We start from the raw sequence: 26,490 nt of genomic DNA on the forward strand, positions 1-26,490 counted from the left end.
AAGACATCAATTTTGTTTGGGAGCCACGTCGCACCACCGCGCAATTGTCAGTTAAAGCAGCGCAGTGCCGAATCGCAAAAAGTGGTCTAGCCTTAAGCCAGCAAAATGGTCCGGTCTGAAAGTGGTTAATATATGCGGTTACCTCTTTACTGCAAGGTAAGAGGCCATTAGTGTGGTTTGACAGAAAGAAGAAACACTTTTGCACATTTGGAATATTTGCACATCAGATAACTTTGCACAGTGAAGCACCTGCACTTTTTAATGCCATTTTTCACATAGGAAATATTTAACGTATAGTGGATATCAGCAGTTACATATGCCATTCTTTATTCAGAAGATCTTGAAGTAAAAGACTGGCACCTTTGACAATTACACCTGTCTGTACGGATTGGTATGGACTATACGTTACCAGATTGACCAAATTATTTACTGTATTGATATGTACTTTCTCACGCATGCGAATCAGTTTGCTCAGGTGTTGCATGTGAGCACATTCATTATTGATATGCAGAATATATGATAGCAGTATACTATATGGTGATATTACGCATTTTATTTGCAGGTTTTTTGCACTTATTTTAACATATCCATTTTAAAGTTTCATATTTATGTTTTTACACAGAAATTATGTTTTGCACTGTGCACTTTAATATTGTTTTTTAGGTGTATGCACCACAAGTATTCTTTTGCATCACTTTGCTATTATTCTCAGACTGTATTCATTATTTGCACAATTGAATACATTTTTTTCCAGTCCACTGATCTATGCCATCTTGACACATATTTGTCACTTTTTCTTATACAATCTCCATTTTCTCCTCTAGGGTCTTTGCAAAAAAAAAAAATAAAAAAAAAAAACCTGACTTTTTAGAGAAAATTTTGTACATTTTTAAAAGGGCAAAGTCAATCACTAAGCATGAAATTTCACCTTTGAATTTTTCTTACCTGTGGTGGAGGGAAGCGTTGCTGAGAATAAGTACTCCCCTGCTGTGAGCCTGATGACGAATAGGATGATCCTTGCTGTTGTGAAGCTGGGTACTGAGGAGCTTGTTGGGAATATGGTGACTGGCTTTGTGAACTGGTGGGGGGACCCTGCTGCTGTTGCTGTGTGTAGGGTGAAGGAGATGGGGACTGCTGCTGTTGGGTGAAATTGGGCTGCACAGGCTGGCTGGAAGGAGGCTGGGATGAAGAAGTCTGTTGTTGGCTGTATGACTGGGGAGCTGGTTGCTGTTGAGAATACTGGGACTGTGGTGGTGTTTGCTGCTGTGGAGGGTGAAGGCTCTGTTGGTTGTAGTATGGAGACTGGCTCTGCTGAGAATAGGGCCCTGGGCCCTGTTGCCCATATGAAGACATCTGAGAAGATGAAAAAAAAAAAAAGGGAGGTTTAAAAACATGGCAAGCAGGACCCCCAACGTATACTCGAGCAAAACTTTAGGTCATACACAGGTTTTTTCCCAAGCAATGCCTTCAAATCAGTTAAAGTACTGATACCAGTAAGAATAATGGATTTCTAGTAATTGCAAAGCTATGCAAAATTCACTGTTGCCTCATCAACAAATTTATTTGAGGGGTTGTTCACATTATGTCCATGTTCTACACACCACTACAGATAGAAGGCATGTAAAAAAACCTGCCCAGTTCACACTATGTGTGGTGATGTGCAGAAAAATTTAGCTCAATGAACATGTAAACAAGCCCTTAGGGCCACGTTTAAACCCAAGTAGAGATTTTTAGACGTTTTTATTTGAGAGTTCTGCAAGCATATTACGAGTGTTTTATAAGAGTTATAACAAGCATTTTTCATGTGTAGTCAAGCTTCAGGTATTTTTATTTTGGCCAACAGAAAAGCACTAGGAGAAGGAGATTAGGGTGAAGGGCTGCCGTTTTGAACATGCGACAAAAACACTCGTAAAATGCTCATGCTGAGCGATTTTTCAGGTGTTACCATTGAAGTCTATGAGGCCACTTTGCTTTCAATCTGCCTAAACGATGCTCATGTACTTTGAGCGACAAGGTTAGGCCAATTCCTTCCACCCCCCCCCCCCCCCCCTCATAAAATCTAACAGACATCTTTCCACTGGGGTGTCTTTCAGGCGCTTTTGGGCTAAAAATAGCGCCTGTAAAACGGCTCCCCTGCAGTCTGTGTGAAAGCCCGAGTGCTTTCACACTGAGGCGATGCGCTGGCAGTACATTTAAAAAAAAAAAAAAAAAAAAAAAAAAAGACCTGCAAGCAGCACCTTTGGAGTGGTGTATACCGCTCCTCCACCACTCCTGCTCATTGATATGAATGGGCACCACTGCCGAAGTGCATGCAATGCGATTTGGCAGCGGCACTTCAAGGGCACATTTAATCTCTTCCTCGGCCGCTAGCTGGGCTATATGCCCCCCACTAACAGCCGAATAGCACCGCTAAAATGACGGTAAAGCGCAGCTAAAACTAGCACCTGCCCGCTCCAGTGTGAAAGCAGCCTTAATAAGCGATACAGAAAAAAAATTTTTATACAATATATATATTTAAATAAAAACAGGTAATCAAAACTTTTGGACGAAAAAAATGGGCTAACTTTACGGTTTTACTTTATTTTTTTAAAATCATTCGTGTATTTGTCCCCAAAAAATTGCGTTTGAAAGACCTCTGCGCAAATGCTGTGTAACAAAATATTGAAGCAACCGCTATTTCCTAGGATCTCTCCTAAAAAAATATATATACGTTTTGGGGGTTCCAAGCGATTTTCTGGCAGAAAATGCAGGCTTTTTACTTGTAAGCAACAAGTGTGAGAAAAGATTTAGTCTTTAAATGGTTAAACTGAGAACTCTACACACAGAGCTCAGTTCATTCGGAAGTGTAAACATTGCATCTCTTTGCTCAGTCGCTTCACTGAAGACTCAGGCAACTTGCATTGACTTCTATTACAGAAGTCATTTGCAAGTCACGCTGTAGTTATAATCAGCCTTCTTATCAGCACAATCGGCCAATACCGATTAATTAAAAAATGGCAAATATCGGCAAGTATATATCGGTAAACCTCTACCTTAGATTGTAAGCTCCTTGAGGACAGGTACTGATGTGAATGTACAATATATATGTAAAGTGCTGCATACATTTATGGAGCTATACAAGTACCTGTAATAAATTATAGTAGGGTAGACTACAAAACATCAATGCTATGGGACTAAAAGTGATTCACTGCAGCACATGGGTACATTAAAAGCAGCTTAGAGTTGGCCTTTTATTGTTTCAGTTTACAGGAAGAATATACTGTACCTGTTGTCCATACTGTATGCCCATTCCCCCTTGAGGTCGACCCTGAATGGGAATTGGGTATCTCTGTGGAGTTTGTGAAGAATAAGGCTGCACTGGATAACCAGTGTGTCCTTGTTGAGGTCCTGGCTGCTGGCTGTAAGGATTTGCGGAGCCATATGGTTGGGGTCGCATCTTCCCCATTTGATCCATGGGACTGGCAGGCTGTAAAGACAAACCATTGATAATTTTCACACATTTCATCCTTGTGAATCCATTCCCTTTCACTACCACGATAGAAGTGGATCAGAAAAAACAGCTGCACATACAAATACACATTTGTGGTCATCTACACATTATACTTTAGAGCACATACATCTCAATAGCCCTTTCATAAAGTTCCGCTTTCCAAGAAACTACAGCATGATGCCTTGTAATTTGACAGGTGCAATCTGTTACTGCTCTGTTGCAGAATTTTGTGCAGGCAGTGTTGGAGGGTGACTACATGGAAGGCCCGTGTTCCCACAGTAATTAACCTGCTTATTACTTCTGGGACTATCCTGATGAAGGCTGGCAGTAAGATCTATTTATAACTGGAAGGGCAAACTGCCGAAGTATAACAGGTCCCAGCTGTACACCCATCTGAAGTGCGGCCAAGAGCCGGCTGTCTGGTATTGAGCATTGGCAGGCAATGAATGACAGGATCTGTGCTCTGGGGACACGAGGTAAGAGGGGGAGGGGGGCCACAACGGCAACATGATTTGCCCTACTGAACTAGCCACACCTAAAGCCATGGCCCTGTCCCACACAGAGAAAAGAAAATAGGAGGTAGAAAACGCTGGCATAGTTAGACACATGGCTAATTTGCATTACTGCCAAGCTTGGATCTAGTGTGCATGTGAAAAACAGCTAGGAAAACCAAGAGATTGTTATTTCAGCTATACATGTGAATAATACAATTTCCACTAGGGCTGGCCACACACCAATGACAAAAAAAAAAAAAACAAAAAAAAAAACACGTTTCTCCCTCTAGGCACTAATAACCTGATTTATTTTAAAAAAGTAAACTGTTTAATACATTGTAGCAACCCATCACCCCTACACAACTACAGGCATTACACAAAGAATGTGTGGACTGGTTTAAACAGTTCCTTAAAGCAGGGCTCGACAAAACCTGGGCGACAGGTCGCATTTGTGACTAGAATTAACGACCTGGCGCAGCACAGACCATCCCCCCCCCCCCCCCCCCCCCTGGCGTGATCGCGTCAGGCCTTGCCGCCGGTGGCCGGTAATTGAGCCCCTGGCTTTGAGGCCTTCTGTGATCCTATGGTTCCTTCCTTGTAATAGAAAAAAGCATGACAGGTCCTCATATATGAGATCTGGGGTCAGAGAGACCTCACATCTCATATATACACTAAAATGCAATTTAAAAAAAAATTGTCATTTGAAAAAAACAAAACAAATGTCCCTCTAAGAGCTATGGGCAATGACTTGGAGACAGGTGGGGGGGCTGAGGGCTATCTTCCCCTCACTCGTCTCCATGTCAGGCCAGGGACAGGTCCAGATCGCCGTCACAGACCTGGCTCCTAACTTTTTTTTAGCTGGCTCCTAGATTCCAAGCAAATTTGTCAACCCCTGCCTTAAAGAGGAAGTAAACCCTAATGGGTTTACTTCCTATTTGTCTCCCTGCAAAGGTAAAGCATAATGGACATCACATAGTAGCCCATTATGTGTCACTTACCTGACACAGGAGCCAGCGATGTCACCGCTGTCCCCTGTAGTCCGGAGCCTCCATCTTCTTCCGCATATATCGCTGCTCTGGCCACTCACAGCGCCGGAGCAGCGATGACGTCACTCCTGCGCATGGGAGCCACTGCCAACTGCGATAGTGCGCCTGCACGCCACTGTCTACGGCACATGCGCCGTAGACAGATGTCACTGTCTTTTAGTAACCATCTCCTAAACCGTGTAGGTTTAGGAGATATTTCTTGGACCTACAGGTAAGCCTTAATCTAGGCTTACCTGTAGGTCAAAGTGGTTTGTAAGGGTTTACAACCACTTTAAAGTGGTTGTAAAGTTAGTAAGATTACTACCAGCCCCCACACCCCCTCCACCCACCTCTGTTATACCAAGGTATACTGCAGTGTAAAAATGCTGCTAAAAACCCAATTTCAGATCGCCTCGGCAGTCACATGACTTGCAGCCGCTCTACTCCCTCAATCTAAGGGCTACAGCAGGAGGGACAGATCCCCCACTTACGTCAGTCCGGTTGGTCACATGACCACTGTGTTGTCTGCTCAGCCCCTCCTGCTGTAGCCCTTAGATCAGGGGGAGAACAGCGGTGGGAGATCATGTGACCGGCAAGCTGAAAAAAGGCATTTAGCGGCATCATTTTAAACATGTAGACTGTATTATACATTGGTATGACAGACAATCCTACTCTGACTTTCCTGCCAGCTACTAATAGTGGCAGGAGCAGGGAGATCATCGCTCACACACCGGATCTGACAGGCAGGGAGGGGGAGAGAAGACTGCAGGATGGCAGAGGCATCTAAATCGACCATGGCATCATGGATCAGCAGCCATGATTACAGCATAGAAAAGGGACAGTTTAGACAGCACAAGCACCGTGCTGTTAAACCTGCTTTAAAAAAGGGAACAGGATCACTTGTTTAGGGTTACAACCTCTAAAAAAACAACAGTACCTTTAGGCATAAGATGAAATCAACTCAGCATAGCCATATTCTTTCAGATCATAAAGCTGGCATATCTATGGAGGCGCGCACACACACACACACTGGTTGTTCCCTATTAAAGCAGAACTTGAGCCAAAAATAAAAACCTCCACAAAAGAAAGATACACAGATTTTGCAGCACTCAAAGCAGAAGTTCCACTTTTTTCCCCAACCACATTTGTTTTTAGGAGCGGGTACCTAGTTTTCAGAGGTACACATTCCCGCGCTCTGACCACCTAGGCCAGCAGTCTCCAAACCTCGGCCCTTTGGTTTTTATCTGGCCCTTGGGGTACCATTCCCTTCCACTGACAGGGTGAAATTCCTCCCATGCATAGCCTATCTACCTAGTTGAGCTTTTAATCCCTGCAAGTGTCTGCACATGTAGGTAGACAAAGTACGTGGTTACTTTCTTAAGGAGGCCATACACAGCTTGATTTTTTCTTTCAGCTCAGGAACGAATAAATGAATAAGAAAAATCTACTCCACGCATAACCACCAAGTGGATAGAGTAATTTCTACTGCTAGCTATTGTATTCAATCAACTACAGTACCTACCATAAACAGGGGACTCAGAACTCATAAGCTGTCAAGACAAAAATTGGGATGGGCAACACAGCAAACAAAATACTAACAGGCCATTAGAATAGCTTGAAGGAACTTACAGTAAAGTCGGCATTGGGGGAAGGCCTTAACAGCCACCCAGTAGAACTTGAAAACCGAATAAAAACCAGATGGCAAACCTGCAAATCTTGGAAATAGTAGCCTGATGCTGAAGCACCCAAGAGACACACTCAGATCTAGTAGAGTGTTTAGACAAGAAAGGGTAGAACCCTATCTCTAATACCACAATTTGGATAATCGTCTTCCAGGGCCACCAAGAAATGGAACAAAAAGCAGGTTCACCTTTACAGGGAACATCAGGAAAGTCTTCTGAAGAGCAGCAACTGTAAAGATATTCACAGCCTAAACCAAAATTCAGACAATGGAGGAAATTCTTTTGATCAACTGGAGCTAGAGGGTTGGAAGAACAATGTCCAGGTGAAAGGTTGAAACTAACTTTCGTAGAAAGGAAGTTCTGAGCCTTAACTCCACCTTCTGAGATCAGAAAGTGTCCTTTACAGGATAAAGCCGCCAGCTCAAAACAGAGATAAAGGCTATAAAACACCACCTTATGGTTAACAGAAAGGAATATCCTTGATGGTTCAACAGTGGTTACTGAAGAGCCAAAACAAAAAAAAACAAATAAAAATAAATAAAAAAAAAAAAAAAAAAAAAAAACTTAAGGTCCCATGAAATCAAAATGTAAAGTGAACAGTGGGAACCACGTGGGTGACAATGCAAAGAGTCTCAGTCAAGGAATAGGAAGTCAATGGTCCCTGAAACAAGAAAGCAATAGCAGAGATCCAACCCTTAATAGTGCTGAGGGGCTATAAGTTTGGTCTAAACTCAAAAACAGGAAAAACGATTGATCCAACAGAAACAATTCCTTGGTAAAAGCCTCACAAAACGTGTGGTGAGAAGTAGATTTCCAAACTTTTAGTATTGTGGGAATAAATGATTCAGATTCCCTTCTCAAAATCTGGGCATCAACCACCACGCAAGTTAGAGTCTGCAACTGGAGGATGGCAAAACAGGCCTTAAGATAAAAGATGTAGATAATTTGACGAGCCCATGGAGTCTTCAGGTCACAGTACTACATCCACCTGGGAAAAAAATAAAATAAAAAAATCAAGCTATGGACGATCAAGAGAATGCCATCTTGATCCCACAAAGCATATAAGTGGTTAAAAGGTGGAAAGGCATAGATGCCATAGTGCCCCCAAAGCATCTACTGGACAGTCAAGACTATGCTGTCTACTAGAACCTGAGCGCCCAGTTTCCTCAGGAGGCAGTCATCCAGGTATAGCACAAGGGCCAGCACATTGGTGAACACCCAAGTGTGTAGTAGATGGGCTAAATGGAAGTGCCACAAACTGAGGATCCAGTGCAGAACACAGAAAATCACTGAAAAGATGGAAAAGAAACATGCCATTATGCCTCTCTGGTGTCCAGAGGTCAGAAAGTTGCCCGATGAAGGAAGACGCTGGACAGAATGTTGAACTATGCAGAATTTTCTGGGACCAAAATGAAGACTTGGGGGTTTCTCAATAAAGAGACTTGAAACAGCAGGTGCATGGGAAAGGTCTAGGCCAAGGCTATGCAATTAGCATACCTCCATCTGTTGCAAAACAAGTCCCATCATGCCTCTGACTTTGGATGTCATGCTTGTGGCTGTCAGTCTTGCTATGCCTCATGGGACTTGTTGTTCTGCAACAACTGGAGGTCCACTAATTGAATATCCCTGGTCTAGGCGGTCTGTCCCAGCACAGCCAAAGACAGCATAGAATCTAGGAGCAGAACACAGATTACAGGCTACAGACATCAGCCATCAGTAGGCAGCACCAAACCGTTTAGTGGAATGCAAGCTGGGGGGGGGTGAAGTGTTATGTTCCACTTTAAGATATTAAACCCTGACTTTCCTAATGGAGAGAAAATTACACATAAATATAATATAATATATACACACACTCTCCATCTATGAAGACGACAAGTCTCCAGTATTGGGCTGCTCTCACAGCAGATGATCTTTGCCCATAACCGACTTCCCATGCTTTGTTCTATTCTGTATGAAGGCAGCCAGTGTGTGCTAGAAGCAAAACTTTGCTTCATGTCATGGCCTCTAACGTGAAGAACCGTACACAGAAAGATTTTTTTGGCTTTGCATGACCATAAGGCTAACCTAACCCCAAAAAGGTAAAGGTGATTTTCCCATTATGAAACAAACTGCCTACACACAACATGTTTTATCCACATGCATCACACTGTGTTAAATAGCCAATGTAAATATACGGCCGGGTGGGAGCTGCCTCCTGACTGGACGTTCAGGAACATCCTTCAGAAGGAGGGGGATCGTGCCCGCGCAGCTTCTGTCACCCGGACACGGCGCATCTCGGATCGGCAGGAGGGCTCTGCGATTGGCTCTCCTGATCACATGACGGCTGTGATCAAAACGAACAGCCGGTTGCTAGGCAATCAGCTCCTCCTCTCCTCACATGGAAGTCGTCGCTGAGGAGAGGAGAGCAGATCGCTGCAGCCGGGCTGGTGGTGATCAGTGAGCACGAGCTGTTTTTACAGCTTTTTACTCACTTATCAGCAGTCTAGTGTAAACCTACAGTGTAAACACACCTCACCACACATGTCCCCAAATAATAAAAAGACATGTCCCACTAAAATCACATGTCACAATGATTATCTGCACACATATGTATGTGATCACCTGCACACATCTGTACATGATCACACAAACCAATTATACACTTAAATTTTTACCAAAAACATGTAGCAGAATACATTTGGCTTAAATTTATGACTAAATTTGATTTTATTGGATTGGATTTCTTTTAAAAAAAGAATTTTTTTTTTCCAAATTTCTGCTTTTTTTGCGCTGATATTGCAAAAAATAAAAAAAACGGAGTCGTGAATAAATACCACCAAAATAAAGCTCTATTTGTGCGAAAAAAATGATAAAAATTTCATTTGGGTACAGTGTAGCATGACCGCGCAATTGTCATTGAAAAGCTGAAAATTGGGCTGGGAAGGAAGGGGGGGGGGCGAAAGTGCCCTGTATTGTAGTGGTTAACTAAGTTTGTAGTATATACTGTAATTGTTAATAGTCATTAAAAGTTACAGGTGTAAAAACATAGGTGTAATGAAAAACAAACGTATAAGCCAACATTGGACAAGAGCCATAACCTTAGTAAAAAGCGTGTTCGTGCATGAAACTAAGGATCTATACTACTGAAGCTGCTAAGATCCTGGCTTAACCCTTGGCATCCTCAGAAACCCCCCACCCCCCCCCCCCCCCCCAATTGGGCATAGCTGATCACAGATCAAGGTAAAAAAGGGCCAATCACAGCAGATCTTTACCACGTGATCAGCAATCGCCTCATCACATGTAAACAAATGTGGGTTATCAGCATTTCTTTTCCTCATCACTGTCACCGAGAAAAGGAAAGCCGATAAAGGGGGGTTGGGGACAAGAGCGCCCCTCCCCCCTGAACCGTACCAGGCTGTGTGCCCTCAACATGGGGGGTGGGTGCCCCCCCACCCCAAAGCACCTTGTCCCCATGTTGATGAGGACAAGGGCCTCTTCCCTGCAACCTTGGCTGTTGGTTGTCAGGGTCTGCGGGGGGGGGGGGGGGGGGTCTTATCAGAATCCAGGAGTGTCAAAAAAAATAAACCCACACACAAAAAAGGTTTTTTGTTTTTGCGTAATCAGGGGTCTTTTTCCGACTTCTCCGCTGTTCTGCCTATTCTGCCGGCTCTTCCGCTATAGTCTTCCAGCTCTTTAGCGGAGGAGCCTGGTCTCCTCTTTCCTCCTTCCAACGTTGACACGATGCTCTCTCCCTCTGTAATGGCGTGTGCTACGTGCACAGCAACATATTAGGCATGGGCACTGGGTGATGTCTTGACTTATAACGTCAAGTCCTGGGGCATGCTGGGACTGAGACATCATAAGGGGCGGGTCACCGCGTGACATCACCCGGTGACCATGCCTATATAAGTAGCCACGCACATCGCACAAGCCATTACAGCAGGAGAGAGTGTCGTGTCAACATCGGAAGAAAGAAAGAAGAGAGTAGAGGGAAGAAGGACGCAGGAGACCGGGCTCCTCCGCTAGTAAAAGAGCTGGAAGAAGATAGCGGAGGAGCAGGCAGAAGACGCCGGAAGATGACCCCCGAAGTCTATTAATAAATTACTTTAACAAACCTGTAGTGTGTTTGACACTTTTTATTCCCCCGGGTGAATGGGTAGGGGTAAGATGTACCCCATGTACTCATTCACATAAGGGGGGGGGCCCAGATCCCGGCCCCCCCACCCTATTAAAAGGGGGCTCCAGGATTCCGATAAGCCCCCCTGCCCACAGACCGACAACGAACGGGCAGGGTCGTCGGGAAGAGGCCCTTATCCTCATCAACATGGGGACAAGGTGCTTTGCCGCAGGGCGCCCCCCCCTCCCCAAAGCACCCACCCACCATGTTGAGGGCATGCGGTCTGGTATGGTTCAGGGGGCGCTCGCTTGTCCCCACCCCCTTTCCTGCGTGCCCGGATAAGGGTCTGGTATGGATTTTGGGGGGACCCCCAATGCCTTTTTTTCGGCGTAGGGGGTTCCCCTTAAAATCCATACCAGACCTAAGGGCCTGGTATGCTCTTGAAGGTGGAACCCATGCCGGTTTTTTTTATTTAAAATTCGGTGGAGTTCCCCCTCGAGAGCTGATTATTCTCCGATTGGCCACGGCCAAAGGTGCCTGGCCTGGGGGTGACTTAAAGTTGTGTTGTAAATCGCCCCAAGTCACGCTGTTATTCATACTCAAGTCGTGTCCAAGTTGCCTCCAAAAGTCACGCTGAAGTCATGTTGCCCCTGTGTGAACCGGCTCTTAGGCTTAACGTACACAGGATGTTTTTTTACAACCTCTCCTGAGCGATTTAACTTGACAGATAGTAGCCCACATTTAAAATGTCTGTTTTGCTGTGTTTACATGGCATGTTTGCGTTTAGAAGAGGAATTTTTTTTTTCCTTCAAATAGCCAAAAATGAAAAACGTTTGTAAACGAAACATGGCTAAATGTAAGTTGCCTTGTTTAGGCGCTTTAAATGCCTCTAAACTCAGCGTCTGAACGTTTTTTTTTTTGTTTTTTTTCCAAAAAAATTAAACACCCTGTGTACATGTACTGATAAGATAAGATAACAGGAAAGTTCAGGGGTACCTGGAAAAAAAAATAAATAAAAATAAAATTAAAAAAAAGCAGCCAACTGCACCTAAACGTCCGTTTACCAGCAACAGCAGTTTACTTAGAGGCCTAAGACCTCATGTAAACTCCCTCTGGCAAGTGGACGTTTAGATGCAGTTGGCTGCTTTTTTCAGCTGTCCCTGAACTCATCCAATGTCATCTTAGAACCCCCCCCCCCACCCCTTTTTCACACAGCCACAGTGCTAAAAATAGCACATGCAAAGCGCCCTGAAGAGACACACCTGTCTTCAGTGTGAAAGGCTAAGGCCTTTCACACTGGGGCAGTGCGCTGGCAGGACGGGGGGGGGGGGCGCCTTATGTGTAAGTGTACACAAGTTCGTTTAACCACTTTCAGACCGGACCAATTTGCTGGTCAAAGACCAGACCACTTTTTGCGATTCGGCACTGCGTCGCTTTAACTGACAATTGCGCGGTAGTGCGACGTGGCTCCCAAACAAAATTGACGTCCTTTTTTCCCCACAAATAGAGCTTTTTGGTGGTATTTGATCACCCCTGCGGTTTTTATTTTTTGCGCTATAAACAAAAATAGAGCGATAATTTTGAAAAAAAACGCATTATTTTTTACTTTTTGTTATAATAAATATCCCCCAAAAATATATAAAAAAACATTTTTTTCCCCTCAGTTTAGGCCGATACGTATTCTTCTACATATTTTTGGTAAAAAAAAAAAAAAATAAAAAAAAAAAAAAAAAAAAAAAATCGCAATAAGCAATTGATTAGTTTGCGCAAAAGTTATAGCGTTTACAAAATAGGGATAGTTTTATAGCATTTTTATTATTTATTTTTTTACTAGTAATGGCGGCGATCTGCGATTTTTATTGTGACTGCGACATTGCGGGGGACCCATCGGACATTTTTGACACATTTTTGGGACCATTGTCATTTATACAGTAATCACTGCTATATAAATGCAGTGATTCCTGTGTAAATGATACTGGCAGTGAAAGGGTTAACCAGTGGGTGGCAGTGTAGGGGTTAAGTGTTCCTAGGGGTGTGTTACTAACTGTGGGGGGGTTGGGCTTTCATTTAGTGTACACTGATCTCTGCTCCAATCACATGGAGCAGAGATCAGCGTCACTAGTTGCTAGGCAGAATGGAAAAATGTTGTTTACACAGCACTCCCTCCATTCGGCCGCTCCGTGAGACGATCGCGGGGATGCCCACGGCGATCGAGTCCGCGGGTCCCGCGACCGGACTCACGGGGGCCCCGACCAGCGCGGGAGCGCGCCGCCGGCGGCGCGCTCCCGATGGCAGGGCGGCATCGAATATTGGACGTACCTGTACGCCAATATGCCTGCCCGTGCCATTCTGTCGACGTACATGGCCGTGCGCTGGTCGGGAAGTGGTTAATGTAGTTTTTCGGCAGTTGAGTTTAGAGGCCTTTTTTGGAAAGCAAAAAAGGAGTTCAGATGCCGAATTTAGAGGTATTTCCAGCCCCAAATGTTTCAAAAATGTGGCAACACGCAGTTAGCCGTGTTTTGTTTACAGGCGGTTTTTCATATTTGGCCATTTAAAAAAAAAATAAAAATAAAATAAAAATAAAAAAAGGTTCATGGTGTCATGGGGGTGCTTTACATTTTATTTATCAATGGGACACTGGTATACTGAGGTTTTTGTGCACTCGTACACTGATAGATGTTTATCATCCAATGATGGACATGGACAGATGTTGCAATGGAACACTATTGCAGATGTTTTTGTGCACTGGTACAGATGTTGATGAGATACTGACAGATGTCCATGTGATAGGGAGAGTGGCGCTTTGTGTACTGTTTGGGGATGGCTGCAGTCCAATAGCACTCTCTAAAATCATCAGTTACTCAAAGCAGTAAGCACAGGCTGCAGCATCCCCTATTATGTTTTGTTTTAAAGTGTATTTTTGCGAGTCTAAAACCGCTATGTAAAAACTGTGACACATTTGTTTGCATATTTTATGGGGCCAAGCGACACTAAAGCGCAGTGGTAGAGATTCCTTCCCCAAAAAGGTGCATAGCAGTTGCGCTGCATTGATGTGAACCGGCACCATCAGAAGCAATGTGATTTCCACTCATGGCATTCAGTGTGTCCCAAGTTGCATCTGAAATTGCATCAGCGTAAACCAGGTAAATTTGTTTTTCCTGTGTCCAAACCACATGTAGGCAGCAGCATAAAATACAAAGGAATTTTATTTTTAGGCTCATGCCCCACAGGGATGATGGGGAGGAAAAAAAATAAATAAAACCACACTAACATAAAAAAAAGGCTAATTTTAAAGGCTCATATGCAAGTTATTTTCATAAAAAGTTTTTGGGGACCTGGGTCGGGGACATGTATCAATGCAATTTTTTTTTTTAAATGGCCGTTTTTTCGGAAGCAGTGATTTTTTTTTAATGCTTAAAGTGAAATAAAGATGAAATATTCCTTTAAATATCATGCCTGTAAAGTGGCACAGTTTTCCCGTGTTTAGAACAGTCAGAGCAAAATGGAATTTATAAAAAAGGAAAAAACGTCACCCAAGACTGATTGCAGCTGTAATGGATTGTCGGGTCTCGGCAATAGCGATAAAACTAATTGAAAAGGGGGGGGGGCATGGCCCACACAAACCCCCAGTCCATTAGCAGCCCCTTTGGGTCTGGTATGATTAAAGGGAACCCAAAAAAAAAAAAAAAAAAAAAAAAAAAAAAAAACATTGCCTGGGGGTCCCCCCCAAAATCCATACCAGGCCCTTCAGGTCCGATATGGAAAGGGGAACCCTATGCCAAATAAAAATGGACATAGGGGTCCCCCCAAAATCCATACCAGACCCTTATCCGATCACGCAACCTGGCAGGCTGCAAGAAAAAGGGGACCAGAGAGCGACCCCCCCCCCCCCCGAACTGTACCAGGCCGCATGCCCTCAACATGGGGAAGGTGCTTTGGGGGTCTGACCTGACAAGGGCCTCATTACCACAACCCATGCCCAGTGGTTGTGGGGTTATTGGAATCTGGAAGCCCCCTGGTAAAAAGGGGACCCCCAGATCCCGAACCCCCCCCCCCCCCCATGTGAAAAGGATCAAAAAAATAAAATGGTAAGACAAGAAACTGATGGGACTTTTTTTAATAAAGGAAAGAGTCCCGCAATGTAAATCCACGCTGCAACAGTTCCGCCTCCATGAATGACACCACTTCTGGGTGAACAGGTGACCCCCACCCACCGAAGCCGTGGGGAATTCACCTCGGCATCAGAAGGGGGCGGGGGTCACTCATTTACATCACTGGGTGGCCCCGCCCTCCGTTATATAACAGCTGTCATCCAGAAGTGCAACTTGCAACTAGCCGGAGGCAGAACTGTTGCAGCTTTCTTTTTTTCCGGACCATCGGGTGGCGTGGATTTCCATCGCAGGACATTTTATTTTTATTAATAGATGACTTGTCCCAAGCGGTCTCTCTACCATTTTTGACACTTTTTTGTGAAATGGTAGGGGTAGAATGTACCCAGTTACCAATTCACATGGGGGGGTGGGATTTGGGGGTCCCTTTGTTAAAGGGGACTTCCAGATTCCGATAAGCCTCTGTCCACATACCCCCACAACCGGGGCAAGGCACCCTCCCCATGTTGAGGGCATGTGGCCTGGTACAGCTCAGGAGGGGGGCCCCCACTCTGATCCCCCTTTTTCTGTGGCCTGACAGATTGCTTGGATAAGGGTTTTTTTGGGGGGTTTTTTGTTTGTTTTTTTAACTTTGGGCCTGGTGGGGGGGGGGGGGGGGCCACGGAAGACCCATGCCCCCCCGCCAATTGAGTTTTATCTAGATTGCCGAGAACCGACATTTCATTACAATTTGAAATGACAATTTTTCCTTTAGAAATATAATTTTGCTATGGTACTGTTCTACAGGCATCCCCCGGGCATATTTAAAAAAAAGGTATATTTAATTTTTGTTTTACTTTAAGCATAAAAATTATTTATTTATTTATTTTTTTTAATTGCTCCCGAAAAAAATATGTCCGTAAAAAATAAAAAAAATATTGCATTGCTACTTGTCCCCTGGGGCAGACCTGGGTCCCCAAACACATGACAACTTTTTTTTTGCCATCTCAGTCCAATACTTTATCCTTGGAGTATAATCAACTCACTGTTCATGTCTCCGCTAAATCCTTTTGACATCATTGTGGCAAAATTTTTCTTTTACCTTTCCTTTATCTTTCTCATTTAATAAACAATTATACATTTATTCACATATAAGTACACAGGGGACGGAGAGGACAGGGGTTTTTTTTGTTTTTTTTTAGAAATTTAGGGAGTGTAAGTAATTGTCAGTAGTGTACTTATGACAACTTCTAAACCTTTAAAAATGAGTACTTTTGATTTTTCATGTTCATGTGTTCAGCTCATCCTTATTTACAAGTATAAATCTGTATTTTTTGCTAGAAAATTACTTGCTAGAAAATTACTTTTTAGCAGAGACCATAGAGAATAAAATGGTGGTTGTTGCAAGATTTTGTGTCACACGGTTTTTGTGCAGCAGTTTTTCCAAAATACAATTTTGGGGAAAAAATCCAAAACATAATACCCCAAATTTTTTGTATAATATGAAAGCTGATGTTATGCAGAGTCAAATACCCAACACGTTATGCTTTAAAATTGCACACACACACACACACTTGTAAAACAGCACCAAAACTAAAAAAAAAAAAAAAAAAAAAAAAAAAGTTACATAATCTCCATAGGTGACCCTTTAAAAATGTCTACAGGTTACCAGTTTAGAATTTGGCTTAATGTACATGGGACATTTTTACAACCCGATTTAACTTGGCAGATAGCACACATTTAAAAATGTTCATTTTGCTGCGTTTAGCCACTTTTGCAAGAGTCTCCTTCAAAACAGCCAGAAATTAAAAACATCTGTAAACGAAATGCAGCTAAACGCGAATAACCGCATTTAGCTCTTGAAACGCTTCAAAACTCAGCGTCTGAACTCATTTTTTGGCTTTCCAAAAAAAAAAAAAGGCCTCTAAACTCAACTGCCTAGTAACAACTATAAATGACCCTGTGTACATGTACTGATAAGATAACAGTTCAGGAACAGCTGGGGAAAAAAAATGCCCAACTGCTCCTAAACATCTGTTTAGCAGCAGCAGTGTACATGAGGGCCTTACAGAGGAGGTCTAGTGCTAGAATTATTGCTCTCGCTCAGAAGTTCGTGGCAATATCCATCTGTGGTGCAAACAGTTTACATATGTGGGCATGACCTAGTGGGCACTACTGCGTACAAGCACACTGGTGCGCTTTAAAAAAAAAAAAAATTATTTGATCGCTTGAAGGAGAGTCTCTCCTCTACCCATAAAAGCAAAATACTTTTTTTTGCAATAAAACACAAAACACAATCATCTTTACATAGCCGAGAACAGGAACGGACGCCATGATGTTGCTCCAGTATTTAACGTGAAAGCAATGATATAAATTCCCAGTTAAGAGGCTGGCAAGTGGTTAAACTGAAGATAACAATGGGATAAACTTGAATGGAAGGTTATCCAGTGGGACCGTGAAGGGATTCTACATCTCTATGTGCTACAGCCAATCTGATGGCTGTAGATAGGCATGGCAGCTAGCCACTGGAAGCACATAGTAAGGCCCGTCATACAGTTTGAACCATTAGTGGGCAGGCTGACTATACCAAGTTGATCAAATTGGGTACAACCAGCCGGCCAGAGCCTCTTGAGATTATCTGTCTTCTTCCAGCAGGGACAGCTTCCCCTACCCGCCCCCACCAGGAGCAGACAATTGCCCGGCAGGAGGGATTCCTGTGTCGGCATTGTTTGTTGATGGGGGAACCATGCAAACTCCGTTCCTGCAACCCTAGAAATTTGCAGCGTGTATGACCTGCCTTAAGTGTGGTTTCATCATAACAGACTGCTGGGAACTTTTTCATATTTTGTGCACTGGTGATACGATACATCAATTGTATTTATTAACGCAACCTCTTCAGCTGCGGAAGGTTTACCCCCTTTCATGACCAGACCATTTTTTGCAATATGGCACAGCATTATTTTAACTGCCTATTGCGTGGTCATGCGACGCTGTACCCAAATAAAGTGGATGTCTTTTTTTTTTTCCATAAATCAAGCTTTTTGGTGGCATTTCATCACCTCTGTATTTTTTTAATTTTTGCGCTATAAAAATCCCAACAAATGCATATCGATTGGTTTGCACAAAAATTTGTGTCTACAAACTATGGGAATAATTTATGGATTTTGTTTTTACTAGCAATGGCAGCAATCAGTGATTTTTTTTTTAGCAGGGCTGCAATCAGGGTGGATTTGATTTAAAATCGTAATTTTTAAAGCGCAACTGTCATCTGTCTCGCAGCGGCTCCTCCTCTGACCCGCTCTTAACTCAGACAGTCCCATTCACCTTTAGTTATGCAGCAGTGACACAAGGTGAGGGATGCGGTGGCAGCAGGCGAGTAGATGCTCACTAACAGGCGCAGCCATGATGGAGGAGGAGGAGGGAGGGAGGGAGGGAGGACTTATTGTTGCTGGTAGTTAGAATCTTTAAATATTTGCTAACAAAATGAAGGTTTCCCATGTGGAATAATAAGCTATAAGGCTAGTAGAAGGAGCAATATCAGAACCGATTCAATTATACAGTTTGTAGTGTACATAGATTTGCAAAACGGTGGAATAAAAGGAATACGCCTAAAGTGATTTTCACTCCAAAAGCATTAACCACTTACACCCTCTTCCTCCCCATGCCATTTTTCAGTGCTGTCGCACTTTCAATGACAATTGCGCAGTCGTGCTACACTGTACCCAAACATTTTTTATCATTTTCTTCACACAAATAGAGCTTTCTTTTGGTGGTATTTAATCACTGCTGGGTTGTTTTTTTTTTTTTTTTTTTTTTTAAAAAGACCAAAATATTTGGAAAAAAATGTTTTGATATAAGTAAAGTTTGTAAAAAGTAATTCTCCTTCACCAATATGCCACACTGATGAGGAGGCACCAATTGGTGACACTGTATGACTATATTGTAATCAGAGCACTGACAATCAGTGTCCCAATTACATTCCTAGCTGTCCCACTGCATGGAGATGCCACTGATCGTCTCCCCCCAGCAAACACTGTCAGTGTGAAGCAAGGAGAGTCGATTACTAGCATCTCCATGTTTACATGTGACCAGCTGTGATTGGACACAGCCGATCACTAGGGCTGGGGGGGAGATCTATTTAAATCTTTAATCGAGTTGAGAGGTCAAATCGATTCAAAAATTTTTTTTTCACCACCGCTCCGGTTCTGAAGTGCTGCGGGCAAGCGTTAGGCGAGGCCACGGCCCGCAGCTCCTCAGGACCGGCGCAGTGTTAAAAAAAAAAAAAAAAAAAAAAAAAAAAAAAAACACACCAAACCACAACCACATACCTCGATTCGAATTGCGTGGTTGTGTTTTTTTTTTTTTTTTTACAAACACAACCACAACCACACAATTCGAATAGAGGTGTGTGGTTGCGTTTTTTTGTACACTGCGCCAGTCCTGAGGATTAAATAGATTTAAAAAAATTCACTTTTTTTTTTTTTTTTATTCGTCCAGCTCTACCAATCACATGGTTAAAGAGCTGCGGATGCACCTCTTTACAGAGATCGGGGTTGCTCTGTGAGCGCGCGCAAGAGCGGCGTCATGACGGCATCCCAGAACGAGAGCCACACCGCCCCCATTTCACATTAAAGGGCCACCCTGCTGCAGTAAATGTAGTGCAGTCCAGAAACTTAAGCACAGCTCCTGAGGTGGCATTAATGTAGCAGGAGCATAATGAGGTTTAAGAATCAAGTTTAGTTTCATCTTGCACTATTTTGTTTTATTGTAATCATATGAAAGTGTCAAATACATTTTTGGATTGTGGATTTGGCTTCATCATTTGAAGAACATGGAGCGGGGGTATTTTAATTCTGTGAATGTTTTCTTTTGGGTTTAATATCAGTTTAAAGCTGCCCATTTGTGGCGTTCGTTTTCCAGTACTGGAACTCTGTAGCCACCCAACCATATCACCGACATGACAAATCCATAAAACACACATTCACGATTTATAAATTCTCTCTCCATTCCCTTCTTTATTTCCCATCCTAGTGAACCCACAGTTTGAACCTGGTTAATAAGGCATTACCACCATCTTCATCAAAAAAACAACATGTGCACAACATTCTATCAATACAAATTGGTTGAAAAGTGACCTAATGCTACAACAACCAGACTTGACTTTACTGGGACCGCTGAGGATCCATCGACTAATCGCATTACCTTAGAACACTTCTGTACAATCAACTTTTCCATCACCTGACCCAATCTGAGAAACAGAATGGAATACTTGACTAAACACGCACTCTTCCCATCATATAACATGCTACTTACAGAAGCCTTTCAGTCTTTGCCATCATTCCTGGATCATAGCGAAAGACCTACAAAACTACATTCTCTGCTGTGACTACTTCCAAAGTTCTCATGCTTTCATATAGGATGTTGATTAGTAACAAATACTAGGAATCTGGTACAAAAACTGGTGACAAAAGGTCCCATATACTGGAAATTTGATGCTCAGGTGAATTCCTTCACTTTTTTTTTCCAAGATCCATACTGCTCTCTTTCCAGACACAACATTGTCCAAAAAATAAATCATAGATTGCTGCATACCCAAGGATCCAGCTTTTTCTTTTTTCCCCTCTTCACTACAAAACAAAGTACCCATAAAAATGTACTAAAAAGTCAAACTAATGCAACTAGGGCCGAAACAACGAATCCATTACGAAATTATTTGTCAACTATTTTCATAATCGATCAGCCGATTAGTTGGTCAGCATATAGAATACACCATTTGTTTACATATCAAGAAATACAGTGCAACACATAGCTCAGTACACCGTCTACGCATCATTAAGTGACTGAGAACCTGAATGTGAATGTGTGAGGAGCACTGCCTCATGGGACATGTAGTCCTGGGCAGGAAGTGAGTGGTTCTAAAGTCAGAAGTTTTTTTTTACCTTGCTATAGGAGCCCTCTATATTACACTTTGTGGGGGGAGGGGACACCAGAAGAGGAGAATCAGGATTGCTCTATGCAAAACCATTACACAGAGCAGATGAGCAACATGTTTATTTATTTTTTTTAGACAAAGGAATCTTTAAAAAGACCGTGCAGGGAAAACCTGCATCTGAACTGAGAGAAGGTGGAGGCTGATAGACTGGAGGCAATAGAAGGCATTACAATGATATTTTAAAGTCAACTTGTACCAGTATTGTGCATTATATTCAAACATGATCATACCCATGAGGGGGAAAAAAGAAAAAAGAAACATGCCGCTGCTAAACATCTTAGGCCTGGTTCACACCCATGAATTTTTGGTGCAGAAATGCACTACAGTTCATTTACATGGTTTCCTATTGACACGTTCACAGCTATGCTTTTTTCAGGTCGCTGCGTATTTGGAAAGGGTCAATGATTTTTTGTAATGCGAAAGGGTGCTTTCTTTGGTTCAATAGACTTCAATGGAGAAGCTGCAGAAAAGCATGTGGTGCGTTTTTGCAGAAATATTTTTTTTTTGGCAGATTAAAAAACGCAAACACCCATTAAAAAGATGAAAGGCGCGTAACAAAAAGCACTGCATAAACGGATAAAAAGCGAACGGCATAGGTGTTAACCGAGCCTTATGCTTGCAATACACGTATAGATTTTGTACGAGAATATTCATACAAAAAAATATATATATCTTTGTACATTTACTGAATGAAAGAATGTTTGAAAATTACATTTGCTTTTAAAAAGGAGAAGTCCAACCTGAGTTTTTTTAGTCTGGGCTTCTCCTAAGGGTCACAGGAGTGCAATTCGTTTTGCACTCCTGTGACCCGTTTTCAGCAGAGAGCGGTGTTTGGTGGCTCAGTTCTCAGTGCAAAACAAATTGTACTCCTGTGACCTCAATCTGATGTTCCAGCCCCTGAGGAAAGTATGATTTAAAGGTAAAAAAAAAAAAAAATGAAAATTCCTATGACCAAGAAGTTTTCCATTCTGTTCCTTCGAATTTTCCAGTCACTGTAGTCAAAAAAAAAAAAAAAAAAAAAAAGGTTTTTGTATGGCTATAATATATTACAGTTCTGTCTGAATCAGCAAAAGTCTTAGCCACTTGCCATATAGCAAAATGACAGTGGCAAAGTGGTGTCGATATCCTGACCGGACATCATGACACTCACCAGGATATCAATCCACTGTGCACCCCCCAGCAGCTCCAGACACTGTCTCGGGTCCTCATTGGATAGATTGACAGCAGCAGGAGCCCTTGGCTCCTGCTACCATCAAACAAATCCAGTGACACAATAGCCAGGGCTATGTCAATGGACGCAGCAGCAGGACTCGGTAGCAGGCCCGCATGAGTGCCCCCATGGAAAGTGGCTCTCAGTTGGGGCAGGAATGCCCCCAAAAAATAAGTTTGGTGCCACTCTGTGCAAAACCCTTACACAGGGCAGGCAAGTATAACAGGTTAATAAAAAAAAAAAAAAAAAAAAAAAAAAAAAAAATCACAACACAGCTTTACAAATCACCTTAAAGCCCTGGCCTGTTGAATGAGAAGACAGTTTTGCTCCTTTTGACACGATTACACGACCTCCTATATTGGAGCCCTTTCTGAAGCTTGGGAGCAGTCTACCTACCTGGCAGGCTCCCCAGTTCTACCCAATCCGCGTCTATTGCCCTCATCTTAGATAACTCAGAGATATAGCCTCTTACGGCATTTTTTTTTTTTTTTTTTTTTTTTTACTCATTACCAGGATTAAGATTACCTCCTTACCTCTCCAATATAACTAAACATGTATTGGGTATTAGGATTACAAAATTATATCATACAAGAATGGTATTTTTGCAAGAAAATCAAAGTTTTCTGTAATATCATAATCCATGTAGTAGAGCTGCACGATTCTGGCCAAAATGAGAATCACAATTTTTTTGGCAAAAAAAATATATATTTATTAGGATTACGATTCTCATGGCGTAAAATCTTTCACATTAGACAAAAAAATAAAAAAAACAACCTAAATTCTCTAGGGTCAAATTTTTTTTATAAGAGACCCTAGAGAATAAAATGCTTGTTACAATTCTTTCACGCTGTATTTGCGCAGCAGTCGTTCAAATGTAATTTTTTGGGCAAAAACTTACACTTTAGGTTGGTTTTTTTCCCTCATTAACCAGTAAAGTTAGCCCAATTATTTTTTTTTGTATAATGTGAAACATTTTACGCCATGAGAATCGTAATCCTAATTTTTTTTTTTATCTATGCAATTTTCTAGCAAAAAAAATGATTTTAACTTGAAACCAACAAAATGTCAGAAAAGGGTTTAGGGTTTTACCTTCTCATTTACACACCAAAGTATTCCTTTGATCTAAAAGGACAAATTGTTACAATGTGTATACTCAAGTTTCACTGCTAAAGAATGTTGCGATTCTTGTGGTTCCCCCCCCCCCCACCCCACCTCACTTTTGCAGAGAGAATTCTCTACATAGAAAGATTTGGGAAATACATTTCAAGATTGCGATAATTAATAATCCTCCCTCCTAAATTGTAAGCTCCAACGAGCAGTGCCCTCTGATTCCCCCTTTCTTGAATTGTATTGTAATGTCTGCCCTAATGTTGTAGCGCTGCGTAAACTGTCAGCACTATATAAATCCTTCATAATAATAATCGTGCAGCTCTACAATGCAACATACCATCCTAAAATGTACATATTCGGATTTCTATCAACATTGTCTTTTTTGACAAAAGGTGTACAATGGAATATTGTTGAATTGGGGGGGGGGGGGGGGGGCGGATCAGTTGTGTGTGGCTACCAAAAAAAATTGTGCACAATAGCATGCCTGATTTGCAGAGTCCCCCATCTTTAGATCTGTCGTGCTGTCCTAGTCAAAATTATTTCCACAGCAAAGCAACACAAAAAAGATTTTATTTTAATAAAATGCTTTTGGAGAAAAAAAAAAAAAATAAATAAAAAAAAGCTATCTAAAGATAGGTTTTCCATTCAAGATACATTAATAATTTAGTCACCATGAAATGGAGCTTAGTTATGTAGCAAGAGGCTGTATATTCTGCAAAATTTACAATTTTGGTAAACTCAATGAATCAAAGCTCTGCAAGCATGCACTGCATAGGTGTATTCAAAGTTTCAGTGACCATGCAATAAAACATACAAAATAAGTGAAGTATATGGCGCTAATTAAAAAGTGCAGAGATATATATATATATATACACACACACACACACACACACACACACACACACACACACACACACACACACTAAATAGAACCGCTCATACACACACACACACACCTGACAAGTAAGCATGTAGAATAGAATAAGCAAGTGAAAATAAACAAATCTTCTCTAGATCACTGGTAAAGTGCACCAATGCCAGATTCCAAAACGGCAATCTAAAAGAACATCCAGTGTGTAGTATATAAAGCGCATCAAGTGGGGAAAAAATAAATATAAAGAAAAATTTCCTAGTCCAATGACATACATAAAAAAAAAATGAAATGTGAAAAATAAACATTTCTGAATAAATCCACTGTTCTCCTGGAGTGTAAAAAGGTGAAATTCAAAAAATGAAGTCAAACCAGTGATAATACACACACATTCCTCATGAATTACATTTTTCTCATGAATGGAAAAAGACAACTTTCAAATCGATAGAGACCCCTACAGGGCAAGTCTTCAGTATGGAAAACTGCAGATCCCAGCACAACGATTGATCACAATTACCCTTTGATAAAGTCACGTGATCAGTGAGGCTGCGCATCAGGGAAGAGCTAGGTGTTGTCACTTCTGGTCGTGGCCGAGACCGGAAGTACTCTGCTATTTGCTGGATTATCTGATTTTAAAAACTGTACTGTTTTATTAAAATTTTGGGAAATACTACATGGAGCCACCCTCTTATTTCATGTCCTCACCACATCGATTATGCTTGGAGTCACCCCCAAAAATCCACTATTGTTGGGACAATCTTTGGAAAAGCGATCATTGTGCTGGGATCTGCAGTTTTCCATACTGAAGGCATGAATCAACCTGTAGGGGGTCACCATCTGAGGTGAGAGGCTGGGGGAAGCGTGTAGCGCACCACGGATATTATATATTGGAGGAATTTGATATTGAAAGTTGTTTTTTCCCAATTTTTTTTTAATTTTTTTCACACGGATTCAACTCATGATTTTACATATGTGAACTTATTCATTAGTGTTTATCACTTGTTTGACTGTTTTTTGAACTTCACCTTTTACACTCCAGAACAGTGGATTTGAGAATTTTTTTTTTCACATTTTTTGTGTAATGTCATATTAGGCTAGGATTGCACTTTTCCCACTTGATGCAACTTATATACACACACTGGATGTTATTCTAGATTGCCGTTTGGAATCTGTGGCATTGGTGCACTTTACCAGTGATCTAGAGTAGAGAAGATTGGTTTTTATTTTCACTTGCTTATACTGTTCTACACGCTTACTTGTCAGGTGTGTGAGCGGTCCCATTTAGTATTTATATAGATATTGATTCATTTCTGCACTTTACTTATTCGTATATTTTATCTGTGTGGGAACACGTGTATGTTGGCAGCTTCTCCCATCCTTTTATATCCTATACAGTTTGGTTGTGCGCATTAGTTCCCCCCATTTCTTCATGAGATAAAACAAAAGTTCAGGAATATCCCTTTGTCCCCTGCTTTGCAAATGTACACTACACAAACTATGACAATCGGTTCCGATATTGATGTTTTACTAACAGCTCATTATTCTAAATAGAATCTTTAAATATTTGCAAACAAAATGAAAGTTTTCCAACATAGCAAGAGTGAGTCCTCACATTTAAAGAGCACCTGTCATTTCACATCCATCATGGCAGCGCCCATTAGCAGGAATCCACTCACCTACTGCCGCCACGTCCCTTACCTTGTGTCACTGCTGCATCACCAGCCATCCCATTAAAGCGCATGGGACTGTCTGGTCAAGTAAAGCATGTTACAGTGGTGCACATATGCATTGCTATTTATTCAGATGCACAAATACAATATTATTATTATTATTATTATTATTATTATTAGGTATTGCACCTGTAACACCCGAATACACAAACGTGAATAAGGTTAACACTCTTGCCGAAAAAAATAAAATACATACACTTTTTGTGCAACGAGGTGCTTTTTTGGCATTACCTTTCATATAGGCCACAGAAGTGAAATTAGTTCTGCATTTGTGATCTGCTTTCAACTAACAGGCTAAAGCCTACTGTCAGCGGACGTCACTTAGCTGGTCCAGGCTGGGGTCGTATCTTGACATTACAGTCGGTATACACCCAGATGCCTGGACCACCAGCTGGCTCAGCTTCGCCGCTGGGAGACCGAGCCAGCTGCTCGGAAACAGCCAGCCGCTCCTGCTCCCTTGCCAACACCTGTGACTGACAGTCACCAGTCTCTGTTCAGAGCGAAGGGGAGAACTGAGTGATTAGTGGCGTTTGATCGCTTAGTTCTCAGTTCAGAGGTGGCAGGGGGGGATAGACGAAGAATCTACCTAGGTGAGCATAAGGTGGGGTTTTTGTATACCCCATACTAGAGGTCGACCATTATGGGTTTTTCTCTGGCCAATGCCGATATTTAGAAATCGCGGCGGCCGATACCTGATGCTTT

At 42.1% G+C, this 26,490-nt stretch overlaps 1 protein-coding gene across 4 annotated transcripts in view; it reads right to left on the minus strand.

Annotated features, from left to right (window-relative positions):
* ARID1A (AT-rich interaction domain 1A) overlaps window positions 1–26,490 on the minus strand; it is a 154,527-nt gene that overhangs the window by 103,939 nt on the left and 24,098 nt on the right. For all 4 annotated transcript variants that reach the window (XM_077481037.1, XM_077481036.1, XM_077481039.1 and 1 more), the window contains exons 2-3: window positions 3,266–3,466; window positions 946–1,353 (exon numbers count right to left, since the gene is read on the minus strand). In XM_077481037.1, the coding sequence (XP_077337163.1) occupies window positions 946–1,353; window positions 3,266–3,466 (609 nt within the window). The remainder of the gene's footprint in view (window positions 1–945; window positions 1,354–3,265; window positions 3,467–26,490) is intronic.

Source organism: Lithobates pipiens, unplaced genomic scaffold, assembly GCF_037356315.1.
Source record: "Lithobates pipiens isolate NorthernLeopardFrog02 unplaced genomic scaffold, aLitPip1_a1.2 Scaffold_16, whole genome shotgun sequence".
Taxonomy (NCBI): Eukaryota; Metazoa; Chordata; class Amphibia; order Anura; family Ranidae; genus Lithobates; species Lithobates pipiens.